The 12,427-nt window shown below is 45.4% G+C and overlaps 1 protein-coding gene across 1 annotated transcript; it reads right to left on the reverse strand.

Moving 5' to 3' along the window:
* Positions 1-6,699: 6,699 nt before the first annotated feature.
* On the reverse strand, positions 6,700-12,337 carry Krt1 (keratin 1). Its single transcript, XM_047550732.1, has 9 exons — positions 11,645-12,337; positions 10,477-10,691; positions 10,125-10,185; positions 9,616-9,711; positions 9,272-9,436; positions 9,015-9,140; positions 8,291-8,511; positions 7,698-7,732; positions 6,700-7,607 (listed from the first exon to the last, which is right to left on the reverse strand). The coding sequence occupies exons 1-9, from the start codon at positions 12,263-12,265 to the stop codon at positions 7,186-7,188; spliced, it is 1,962 nt and encodes a 653-aa protein (XP_047406688.1). The 5' UTR covers positions 12,266-12,337; the 3' UTR covers positions 6,700-7,185.
* Between the last annotated feature and the right edge of the window lie 90 nt (positions 12,338-12,427).

The raw sequence follows: 12,427 nt of genomic DNA on the forward strand, positions 1-12,427 counted from the left end.
GACATGACAAACAGGGCCTATCGACAGATTGGAAACTGGGCGTGGGCACCTGGGAGGGGTGGGACTAACTCTGCATGAACCCGGGAAGGTCACAAGTTGACTAAGACTGTGCCATTTTTCTGATGGTGGATTGACAGTACTGCCAGGTCCCCTCCAGCAGATATGGGAGGAGCAAGCACAGTGACACAGAGCGTCCCAGGACATCTTGGTATCCAATCTTTCAACAAGCAACTAAAAATTACTGGCACCTCCCAAATGTCCCATAGGCATCTTTACTCTCGTTTCCATTTAGCACAGGTTCCAACCAATTGTAACTCCAGGAAGCAAAGTTATGAACCAGATTTCCGGCTTCCAACTGTCCTTGCCTGTTGATCACACCCTGTTTGTGAGGGAAGGGGCCTCTAATGCTCACTTCATCCCTTCCACCTGCCTCTACTCAGTTTGTAGTCCTCCACAAATCTTCAGCTCACACAGATGCTCTTGCAGGTGGCTTCATGTGAAGTGCTCCCTTTGGTTTCCATGACAATGTGCTGTCTCACTTCCCCATCCTCAGTGACTGCTCCCTTTTCCTCTTGAGAAATTTCTCTTTCTTTGGTCTGCAGGCAGAATGGTCTCTGAGTTCTCTTCTTGATCCTCCTCTTTCTTTTAAGAGAACAAGTTGCTTTAATGGGAAATAGAAACTAATGAAGAAAGTTACACAGTTTAGGACTCTCTATGTAATATTTGCTCAAATCAAGATGTGGCCTTTCTACAACCCTAACCCCAACACACACACACACACACACACACACACACACAGGGGCAGTGGGGAGGCAGGGTAGAAGTACAGTTGCAAATTTGTGCCTCGTGTTCTTCCCAGAATGTTCCAAAAATTGTCCCCAGCCACAAAAATGCCCTAAAGAAGCAATGCTGTCTTTGCTGCCATAGGAATCTTTTGGCAATCTACGGATACATTTTTTGCTCATCCCTGTGACAAACAAAGGGATTTGTTACTGTCATTTAGTGATCAGGATCCAGATTGCTCTAGGTTTCCTGCACTGCTCTTGAATGTACATCATATGTAATGGTTGAGCCCAGAATCCAGCCCATGTCACATGCAGATGCAAAGTGTTTTTGCACAGTTTTTGGATACACTGAGTTGTTGAGGTATGTAGACCTCCCATACAGATAGAGAAAACTTACAAGAGTTTATCACCTCTTTTTAAAGTTGTAAAAATCAATGGAAAAACTACTCAGACTATTTAAGTTGCCAACAGACATCCCCACATTAGCCTGCATCTGTAGCTGTAACTGCAGTGAGTTGACACGTGAATTAACCTACAGGTACAGACATCTCATGACTTGGGGTAGAGAAAGCTAAGTCTGCAGGATGGCAAGACATCCGAAAAAGGAAAATAAACATACATGTACCTTTCTGCTTGTGTGTGCATTGAGATCTTTGGAATAATGTTTAAGAAACTGAGGTCAGTTTCTGAGGTCAGTTGCCACAGAGAAAAGGAACTCAGGGGTAAATGATAAGATTTTTAACTACACAATAGTACTTGAGGATTTCTCTCCTCTGAATATTATTACCAAGCATCAAATACACACCAAGCCCACCTAAAGATGAAATACTGGAGTCTATGATCTGGGGAAGTCTCACTAGACCTGGGGACTTACATATCTTTGCTGAATAGCCCCCAAAGAATTTTGACTGGTCTCATGTCCTTTAAGCTTTGTCCATTTGAGCAAGCTTTCCACATCTATTTCTGGGTTTCCTCCTGGGGTCTCTCTGTAATGCTCCCTTACCTCTTCTTCCTAAGTTATCTGGTGCTTTACTCTACCTTCCCAAAGCTGAAGACTCTAGTTTACACCTCTAGCCCCAGTCATGACGTGGATGGAGCAGATGCACCTACTAACTAACTCACCATCTCTCCCCACAACTCCTCTTGATATTACTCAAGCCAGGAACATGGTTACTTTCCTTGACTCCTACTTTTGCCTCACCCTGTGGTAGAACAAAATGGAAACTTCAGCAGCTTAAGAGCTGACCAGCTATGGTTTCACAGCTCTCCTTACTAGCATTTAACCATGGAGGCTTGCTGCGGCTCACAGTGCTGTAACAAGATGACCACAGTTAGCAGAGCAGAAGCAGAAAGCAAAAAAATTGGGACAAGAGAACTAGGGGGGCAGGGCTTAATGAAGTAAAAGTCCCCAAGTTGTATGAGCTGAAAGCACCTAGGTTATTGGCAAGCTTGTACCCTCATTTCCTGCTATAACCCCATCTAGCCAATATCAAATCCTGATGATCTGATTCCTCCCTCTAAAATGCATATCCCCATCTCTTGCCACTCAACCACCCCTGAGGACTTGTACTCCAGTGCCAGCCCCGATGGTCCTTCATCTTCATATTTCTATAGTCTCCTAACAAGTCTTCAACCTCCAGTAATGGCCTGTCCAATCTGCCTTGAGTGTTCCTTCCAAACACCAACTTGACTTGTCACTGCCCTATTAAATTCCTTTTCCAGTTCTTCTCCACCTACAACAACTGTTAGGACATAAAATACCTGGGACTGAGGGAAATGCCTATGTGTGAACAGCCCTCTTGTCAATAAGTGATTTCTTAGGGATGCTCAGGAGCAAGAAGAGCTGTAATCCACACCCAATTCCTATTCCACTTATAGTCAGGCAAAGCCTTTCTCTCCACTGGTCTGATGACTAGTAGGTTGTAATAAGCCAGTAGGTTCCAAAACCTTCAAACCCACAAACTGGAGTTCAGACTCCATAGAATGCTGAGGCCATTCTTGGTTGGATCTGGATATCTCTTCAACCTTATTTCTCATGGTTAATTTCATGCTTCATGCAATTTCACTCTTTTTTTATATTTGTATTAGTCGTTGATGAACCTTTACTTATTTATTTGTATGCTGTGCTGAGAATCAAACCCAGTGCCTCACAAATGCTAGGCAAGCGCTCTACCACTGAGCCACAAACCCAGCTCCAGTTTCACTCTTGTCTTTACTCATTATTCCCTCTTCCTGGAGTGTCTTTTTCTGTCTTGAATGTCCTTGTCTGCCTTAAAATTTTCTATTCCTTTTAAACCCCTGCCAAACATCACTTTTAATCACCCCCACTTCTGTAAGTACTATTTCTGTGCCTTGTATTTGTTTCTCTCATTGCCTGGGTCATGGTCATGGTGATGACATGCTTACAAATTCCCCACCACCCACCCAAGTCTCTAAGCTCTCAGAGACTGAGAAACAGGGCTTATCCACCATAGTATCCCCAATATTTGGCTCAGTCCCTGTGTATCATCACTAAAGAAAAGGGAGACAGTAAAACACCATGTCCCTGAATGCCTGCTTTCTGTTCCCAAAAACCTAGCCAAGTCACATGAACAATGAGAGCAAGCCTGGGCCAGAAAATCTGATGTATATCATCTTAAAGGAAAATGGTTTTCTCTTATGCACACTGGGAACTAGGACAAGCTGGTGTTATCTGTAAAGAGTTTCTTCTTTCTTGCATGTATACTGGGCAATTGCTTCTCGGGATGCTGATCAGACAAGCTAACTAAGTAAGCTGATGCTAATGATGTCACTGTGTCTGCAACCTAACACATAAAACTCCTCTCTGAGTGGTAATGAGCACAGAACTGAGGACACTGTGCAAAAGATACATGTCACTTGCCCAGCTGGCCAACACTGGACAAAACACCATAGGGAGAGGAGACACTGCTTAGAAAAGCACCATGAGGGACAGAGGTACTTTCAGCCTGTCTTCCTGAACTCCTCTTGAAGCAGTCACAGATCCCTTATAAGTTTTCCCCCATAAATATGTCTCCATACTGTCTCTGAGCACATTCTCTGGTCTATCTGCAACTTATCCCACTGCCTTGGCATAACTGGGCTGTAGACAAAACACCCTGGAACCTATTATTTGTGTGGAAAATGTTTTTTGAGCAGTACTGAATCCAGATTTTTTTCTTCATTCTCTTTCTAATATTGATGCATTAGGGCATTTGATCTCACTCACCTTAGTTCTTTATTTTATGTTGACTTACACAGGGTTTTCATTGAGACATTGCAACTTTACAAGCCTTGATAAGTTTCACTATAAATTGTTGTGTCTCTAGCTCACATCTGACCTCACCAAGGAAACTCAAGTCCAAACCAGACAGAGAGCAGTATTCCATTATTGAAATGTGACTAAGTTTGTAACCCAAGAGAGAATAGAAAACATGAGCCAGACTGTAAGAATACATTCAACCGTGTCTCTGGAACAGTGGTTCTGAATGCATTGGTTCCAGAAGTCAGCTCTTTCATGAAGAGGGTAAATCATCTCCCTCAAGACCACCTAAATCCTACTGTTCAAATCCACCAGCACCAAGATACCTTTTGTAAGTAATTTAGTTTCCCAGGTAACTTGATAACAGAACAGAGTGGACCTGGTATTTCAGTCACCGAAAATATAAGTTCCCTCATGAGCCTGGACATTCTGGTTGACACACCCATCTTTCAAGTATGTTTGATTTGCATAAATCAGTTCTCAAGAACACAGTCAACTTTGGATGTACTAATAAAGTCAATTTCATGTCCCTACATAGCTGTCATCAGGCTAGTGACCACATCAAGGTACTCTCCTCCTTGAAGGCCCTGAACAACCAGCCACCTTCTTGTGCTTCTTTGTGACTTATTTTAATGCCATTCAACTACTTCTACATAACATAGTCCCAATGCACAAAGCATTGTCATACTATATATTTCATCCTCTTGATATCTACAGGCAAATATTCTCCTCTCCATTTCAACTGAGAGACAACTGAGGCTTAGATGGTCATGCAGCTTGTCCAAGGTCCACACATCCTACAAGTTGTAAATTCGTTTTCTAAATACCTGCCTTTTAAATATTACAGTGAACTAAATCCAGATTCTCTAAATCAAAGTTCCTATTTTTCTGCTTTTCATAATGCTTTCCAATTCTCACATCAATCCAGGTAGATTTTCACTCAGTCCACAACTAGAGTCACCCCAAAAATGGCAGCAGGAAAATTTCCAAAAGGTAGTGCCCCAAACATGCCAAGATGAGAGCAATTGGGATTCCAAAGGAAGAAGTACTAAAACACTAGGGTGATACGTCCAGAGTATTTATTAGTGGAATTTACATAACACAGGGGCTGCAGAGTCCTCATGGTGAACAAGACAAAGCTCTGTACCTTGGTATGTCAGCAATGAGCAAGTCATGGTATGGAGTTGCCTGTGACAGTTTGAGGAATTTGATTCAGGGCAGGGGCTAGTTTCTACGTGTTTAGCAAAAGGATTAACTTCTTAGTGTTTGTAAGCAACAAATTAAACAAGTTTAGCAATGGCAGGGAATGTTCAAGGCCCAGGCTGAGTACAAGTCTGCAGTGAAGACATGCAGTTGACTGGTCGCAGAGCAGTCAAGGTATTCTGTTCTCCTGAGGATATAACAAAGGCAGGTAGAACCAGGGGACCTACCAATGGAGTGACTAGGGACGAAGGCTAGAACTTGCCCAAGTTGTGTTTGTTTAACCCTGTCCATGTGTAGCTTCCTCATTCCTCTCAGCCCTTACTGACCCTGGAGCCAGGAACTTTTCCTAATTAAAAACTAAGAAAACTGACCCTCAGAGACTTTGACTGGCTTTTTCATAGTCTTTTTTTATTTTATTTTATTTTTTGTAGATGGACACAATACCTTTATTTTATTTACTTATTTTTTATGTAGTGCTAAGGATTGAACCCAGTGCCTCACACATGCTAGGCAAGCTCTCTGCCACTGAGCTACAGACCCAGCCCTGGCTTTTTCGTTGTCTTGGAGCCATTAGGAACCATTGGGGAGTGGATGCTCACTTGCTCCTTTGAACAAGCACCTATCAAGCTATCTGGAGTCCAGTGAGCTGTGTGATGACAGCCAGCTGGCTGTCACCATCACCACTACAATCGGCACTTTCTGTGTGCTTCCTTCCTGCTCAGACATGTTCAGTGGTCTTATCAATCCCACAATAGTCCCCCGGAGGAAGACACTGAAGAGATTGAAATGAAGTACTGAGAGGTCTGTAACTTGCACATTTTCATATACTTGGTAAATGGTGTGGTAAGATTCAAACCCAAGCGTATCTGACTTCAACCACCTGTGCTTCTGGCCACTCTGCAATCCCTTTGTACTACATCACAGGTTCAGTCTGTGTGTTGACAAGGGCACTTCTTAGACTAAGCAGAGCTTTGGGTGGTGGCCAGAAAAGAGGGGAAATTGCATATCTACTTCTCTATTACCACTCTGGGTTCTTGAGCACCCCAGACCAAAGTCTGTATTTCAGTTGCAGCAGTTTATTCATCCCTGTCTCACCACTGGCTGTGCCACCTAACCAATGAATTTTCTATGTAATACTGTCTCTTCTTCTCAGGGCCAAACTTGTCCTTCCCAACCTGTTTGCTCACATCCCTTTTTTAAGAAAGCCTTCTCAGATCAACAAAAGCTGCCACCCCAGATTCTCCATTTCTCCAGAGCATTTCCACCCTCTGGGAAAGAGCTTGGCTTTGTATGGTTCCACCCTAGGTGATTGTTGCCTGATCCACCTCCCTGTCTTGTTCATGTCCAAGTGTTTCGACTCCTATACATGCCATGTGACTCTAGTGTCTTCTTTCACTCCCACAAAACATCCATCCAGGGGTAGTGCATAAACAAAGGAGATAGAGACAGATGGAGAATTTCAAATGCAGTTTATTGCAGCAAAACAAGGAAAGGGGGAGTTGTCCACGAAAGACAAACATCTTGCATACACCTTATATACAAAACCAAAGCAGCACAGAGTTTGCTGCAAGAGACATGATATTAAGGAGCTGTCCAGAACATGTGCTCTGTGCATGGCAAAGAAGCACTGGGTCTACTTAGTCCTCCTCTGACTGCATTACTGAGGCTCTTTGAAATGTCATGTGTGCAGTGGTAATTGCTGAGCTAATCTCAAGCAACGCACAGAGCAGGGTTTTAGCCAGGGGACTGAGATTGTCACTGATCTGATGACTTCTTTTGGAAGCAAAGCAGAAAAGAAAGAGCAGGGGAAATAGAATGAAACGGTGTAGCTAACCATAGCTCTTTTCTCCATTAAGGCTTGGGCAATTGAACTTGATCTTGTGGAGCACATTTGGTAGTGATGGAGAGGGCAGAGCTAATGGAACAGAGAGCACCTCTTTATCTGGACCCTCGGGAATAACTGGTGGACTCAAACTTCACACTAGAACTGCCACCAGAGCTCTTGACACCCCCAGAGCTGGATCCCCGGCCTCCAGAGGAGCTGTAGCTGCCTCCAGAGCTACCACCGCCGGAACCCCGGCCACCAGAGCTGCCTCCACCCCCTCCTGAGCCACCTCTGTGGCCTCCACTGCTGCCTCCAGAGCCGTAGCTGCCGCCGCCGCCGCCACCACCACCTCCAGACCGGTAGCTGCCACCGCCGGAGCCATAGCTACCGCCACCGCCGCCACCTCCGGAACCATAGCTGCCGCCTCCGGAGCCATAGCCTCCGCCTCCTGAACCATAACCGCCACCTCCGGAGCCATAGCCGCCACCTCCTCGGCTACTACTTCCACTGATGCTGGTGTGGCTGGTGCTCACAGCTGCAAAAGGACATTCAGTTATCTCCAATCCCACTCCCTTCCCAACCCAGCAAACCCTGCCATGACCCTTAGAAATCAGCTTGTACTTACACACACTCACGTTCGGGGCACACTCTCCAGACATCCTGCAGGAGAAAATAAATAAGCATATCTCTCAGGACACTGCAGCTTCACAAAACCCTTCCTCATGCTTCCTCGCAAGCATCAGTCAGCTCTCAAGCAAGGAAGCTCAGAAGAAGTGATCAAACTCTTGGTCATCTCAGAGACTCTCCCAGCTGAGGCCCCTCCAAAGTACAACAAGAGCCTTGCAGCTGATGAGGGCCACCTCTGAAAGTATTGGCTTTGTGTCAGACTACATCTGAGCCAGCCCAGATGAAGAATAAATTGCTCCATCGCAAACATAGAAATGTCATAACTCTCAAAAAAGGAAAGAAAGAAATAGAGAGAGAGAAAGAAAAGAGGAAGGAAAGAAGGAAGGATAGCAAAGGAAAAGAAAAGAAAAAGGGACAAAGGGACAAAGGGACTCTGGCTCCCAAAATGAAGCCAAGTCCTTGCTCCTGCCCATGACTTTCTCCCCAACACCCAGGTCAGGCTGCAGGCCAATGGCTGCATCTTCAGCAGCAGTCAGCTTACGAGGAAGGAAGCCCATAAGAAGTGATCAACTGCCAGGGCCCCTTCCTCACCTGCTTTCCTCTCCTTCCAGGAGGGTCCTGTAGGTGGCAATCTCCATATCCAGGGCCAGCTTAGTGTTCATCAGCTCCTGGTAGTCACGCAGCAGCCGGGCCAGGTCCTCCTTGGCCTGCTGAAGGGCGTCCTCCAGCTCGTTCAGTTTGTTTTGGGCGTCTTTGAGGGCGTTCTCGCCACGCTGCTCGGCATCACTGATGGACTGCTGCAGGTGGGAGATCTGGAAGAAGAGAAGCCCTCGCGTTATGCCTGCTCATAACCCCACTTTGGCTACCTCAAGGCAAATCCATCTCCTCACCCCAGTGAGCCCAGTCCCATAGAACCCCTGGACATTGAGTCATCACTTGATAGCAAATCACCAGGCTGACTTCCTGGAAAGACCTTGGCCCTGAGTCAAGCCTCCTCCAGCCTTCACAGGCCTGCCATTCTTCTCCATGACTGCTCTAAAACCTCCTACTGCCTCTCCTCCCACCCCTTAGCTCCTAAGTCTCACTTTGGGTCATTAGCTAGGTCCCTCATCACATCCTTTGTCATTTTCACAAATTTCCCTTAAGAAAATCCTGCATAACAGCTAAATTCCAGAAACCAGCACAGATTCTAAAGGACATGGAGATAACGTAGCCTTTGTCTGGATTTTCAGACTCAGAGCTAGGAAACTTCCCCCTTAGCCTGAGGTACACCCCCATTCCACAAAGCTGAGCACTAGAAGAAGGAAACGAGTACCTGCTTCTTGACATTGTCGATTTCGGATCTAAGTCTCTGGATCACCCGATTCAGCTCAGAAATCTCCATCTTTGAGTTTTTCACACTGTCACCATGTTTGCCAGCAGTGATCTGGAGCTCTTCATACTAAAGATGATGGATCATGTCAGTGAGATGTGGGCAGAACCAGGCATTCTTGCACACACAAAAATAGGAGAGAGCATAGGACAGGAAGTCAAGACATTGCAAGGGAACTGGCTAGGCATTCAGGCATTCACCTTGGTCTGGTACAGGGCCTCAGCCTCAGCCTTGCTCCTCTGGGCAATGTCCTCATACTGGGCCTTGACCTCAGCAATGATGCTGTCCAGGTCCAGGCTGCGGTTGTTGTCCATGGACAGGATGACATTGGTTTCACTGATGTGAGTCTGCATCTGAGACAACTCCTGCAGGACATAAGCGTAAGCGTTCAGTGACTCTTATAGTACTAAAACAAAAACCTCTTATTCAGAGGGCGGCTCGGGAGATGGAAGATGCACTTCTATTCCTTTGGAGACTGGTGGGTTCTGGCTTAAAAGATCTCTCTCTCTGATTAAATAGCCTTGGTTGAAAACAGAGGACTTACTGCTTGGTAGAGTGTTGTGAGGAAATCGATTTCCTGTTGCAGGTTATCAACTTTGGCCTGAAGATCCACCTTATTCATATAAGCACCATCTACATCCTAGAGGAACAAAGGACATCATGAAGCCATGTTCTTTCCAGGATGGATCCCTCTGTCCAGCCATAAGGGGGTTTTCTAAGCAGGAGTGAAGCTTGGGGTCTAACCCATACCTCTTTACCCCAGAAAGGTCACAGTTTCTGGATTGCTCCACCTCTTGGCATCACTCTCAAGAGAGATTGCCTGACTTGTGAAGAACTCACCTCCCCAGTACCACATGAGGTGCTGAGGAATATGGAGGAATTAAGTACCCAGATTAATACAGGTCCATATTATGTGAAAAAACAAGTGTCCTCCAGATATTCAGCAGACCCACTACCTGGTTCTCTACATCATGGCTTCTCACTATTTATGAGTGGAGACCCTTTTCTAATATTTATTTCAGAGATGTGTTCCATCCCACAGGAATTGCTTACCTTCTTGATGGTCACAAATTCATTCTCTGCATTTGTCCTCTTGTTGATCTCATCCTCATACCTACAAGGATTAGGAGATTCAGAAGAAGTGAGGCCTGAAGTCCAGTCTAGACTAAAATTGGCCTTGCCTGTCAATGCCTTACTATTGAAAGTCAGGATATCGTGGCCACCCCTATCTTCTGAGCAATAAAATCACTAAACTATCTCCACCTTCTGAGAAGATGAAAATTTCTAAAAATTCAACACTGATTTGTTTCTAACCTAAGGAAAGACATTAGCTACAGCTGCATCATATTATCAGTTTGTCACTTTCTTATAGAAAAAAACCAAGTGCCCAGCCAGTCTTCCTTACTTGTTCCGGTAATCCTCCACCAGATCTTGCATGTTCTTCAGTTCAGAATCCATCCGAGATTGGTCGCCCTTCAGTTGGTCCACTTTCCTTCTGAGATTGGCAATGTAGTTTTCAAAGTAGGGCTCTAAATTGTGGGTTCTTGTGGAGGTGTCCACCTGCTGCAGCAGCTCCCATTTTGTTTGTAGCACCTGGTTCTGCTGCTCCAGGAACCTCACCTAAGAGACAAGACCCGTTACTCCTAGTGCAGAAATGAGGTCCCATGGTCACTGAGCAAGACCAGTGCCTCCTTTGGGAAAGAACTTCAATCCTATTTCCTGGTCATGAAAACCAGAGAAATAAGAAGACGATCAATTTAGCATCATTTTCATAACAAAACCCAACTTATTGTTAACTCAGAGAAGCATTGGAAAAATAGTTATACAATACCAGTAGCAAAGCACATAAAAATTACTGCAATGATTCTTTGGAATAGATACATGATATTTAAAAGATTTGCCTTCCAATTTTTTGAGGTAGATAACCATAAGAATTGGTTTGCATGACCTGGGCACATACCCAGTTCAAAAGTAAGTTGGGAAAATTTCAATTTAGATTTGAAATTTATTGTGGATTCCTTGGATTTACAGTATTGATGGTTAAGGAGAAAAGTGGAGAATGGTTTACATGTTTTTTCAGAACTGATGATGGGAAATATAAGAATTTTAAAATATTCCACTGATCCAGTACTAATGCAAAATTCTCAGAGGGAGGAGATCTCTTCTGACAGTCAAAAATGTTCTACACTGACTCACTCCATTCTTTCTGCATCGTCACAAGTCACTCTGTCAACACTCAGTCCTCTTTTTTATGGCTAGGAAGACACTTCCATGGTTCTTATTTGTGTCCTAAAAAGTTCTCTAAACCCCATTTCTATTATCTTCATTCAAAATATCCCAATCCAGCTCAAGAACTAAATAAAATACACTTAAGGTAAATGTTCAGGAGAAAGATGTCATTGGCATCATTTCCAAGTATACTTCTAACATGTCTCCTAGAATCCCACTCCACAAAATATCCCTTCAGTCATCCAAACACAGAAACATGAGTTTGAGCACACACGTGTCTTGGCTGCTCCAACCTCAGATGACCCAGGAGCAGCTCCCCCAATGCACTGAACAGATGAACTCACCTTGTCAATGAAGGAGGCAAATTGATTATTGAGTGTCTTGATCTGCTCCCTTTCTCGAGACTTGACTTTTTGGATCTCAGGGTCAATCTCCACATTGAGGGGTTGCAGAAGGCTCTGGTTGATGGTAACTTCCTGGATACCACCAGGAGGGCAGACAGGCCCAAAGCCACCCCCATATCCACCACCCCCATATCCACCACCTCCAAAACCACCTCCACTGCCAAAACCACCACCACCAATACCACCTCCACTTCCAAAACCACCAAAGCCTCCACCTCCAAAGCCACCACCACCGAAACCACCACCACCGAAACCACCACCGCCAAAACCACCACCACCAAAGCTGCCACCACCAAATCCACTACGTCCACCTCCAGCCACACTTATGGAGATGCTCTTGCTGCCACCAAGGTTAACAAGACTCCGACTGCCAAAGCCACCACCAGCACCTCCACCACCTCCACCACCACAGAATCCTCCTGAAATTCTCCCGCCACCTCCTCCACTGCGGCGGACAGAGCTGCTGGTGGACCTGCGATGGAAGCTGACAATGCCAGCTGAGCCGGAGCTGAAGCCCCTTCCGCTCCGGCACACCGACCTGGAGCTACACTGTCGGCTCATGGTGGCTTAGAGAAGAGTAGGAGCAAAGAAGAAGGAAGGAAGGAGCTGAGCACTCCTCTACCCCAAGCCCAGAGACTTCCCCTTATATATAGGGAGAAAATTGGGCTTGGTCCTCCAGAGTCAGCGGAGATGCAGCGCCTCCGAAGGGTTTGGCTTGCCTGC

Source organism: Sciurus carolinensis, chromosome 4, assembly GCF_902686445.1.
Source record: "Sciurus carolinensis chromosome 4, mSciCar1.2, whole genome shotgun sequence".
NCBI lineage: Eukaryota > Metazoa > Chordata > Mammalia > Rodentia > Sciuridae > Sciurus > Sciurus carolinensis.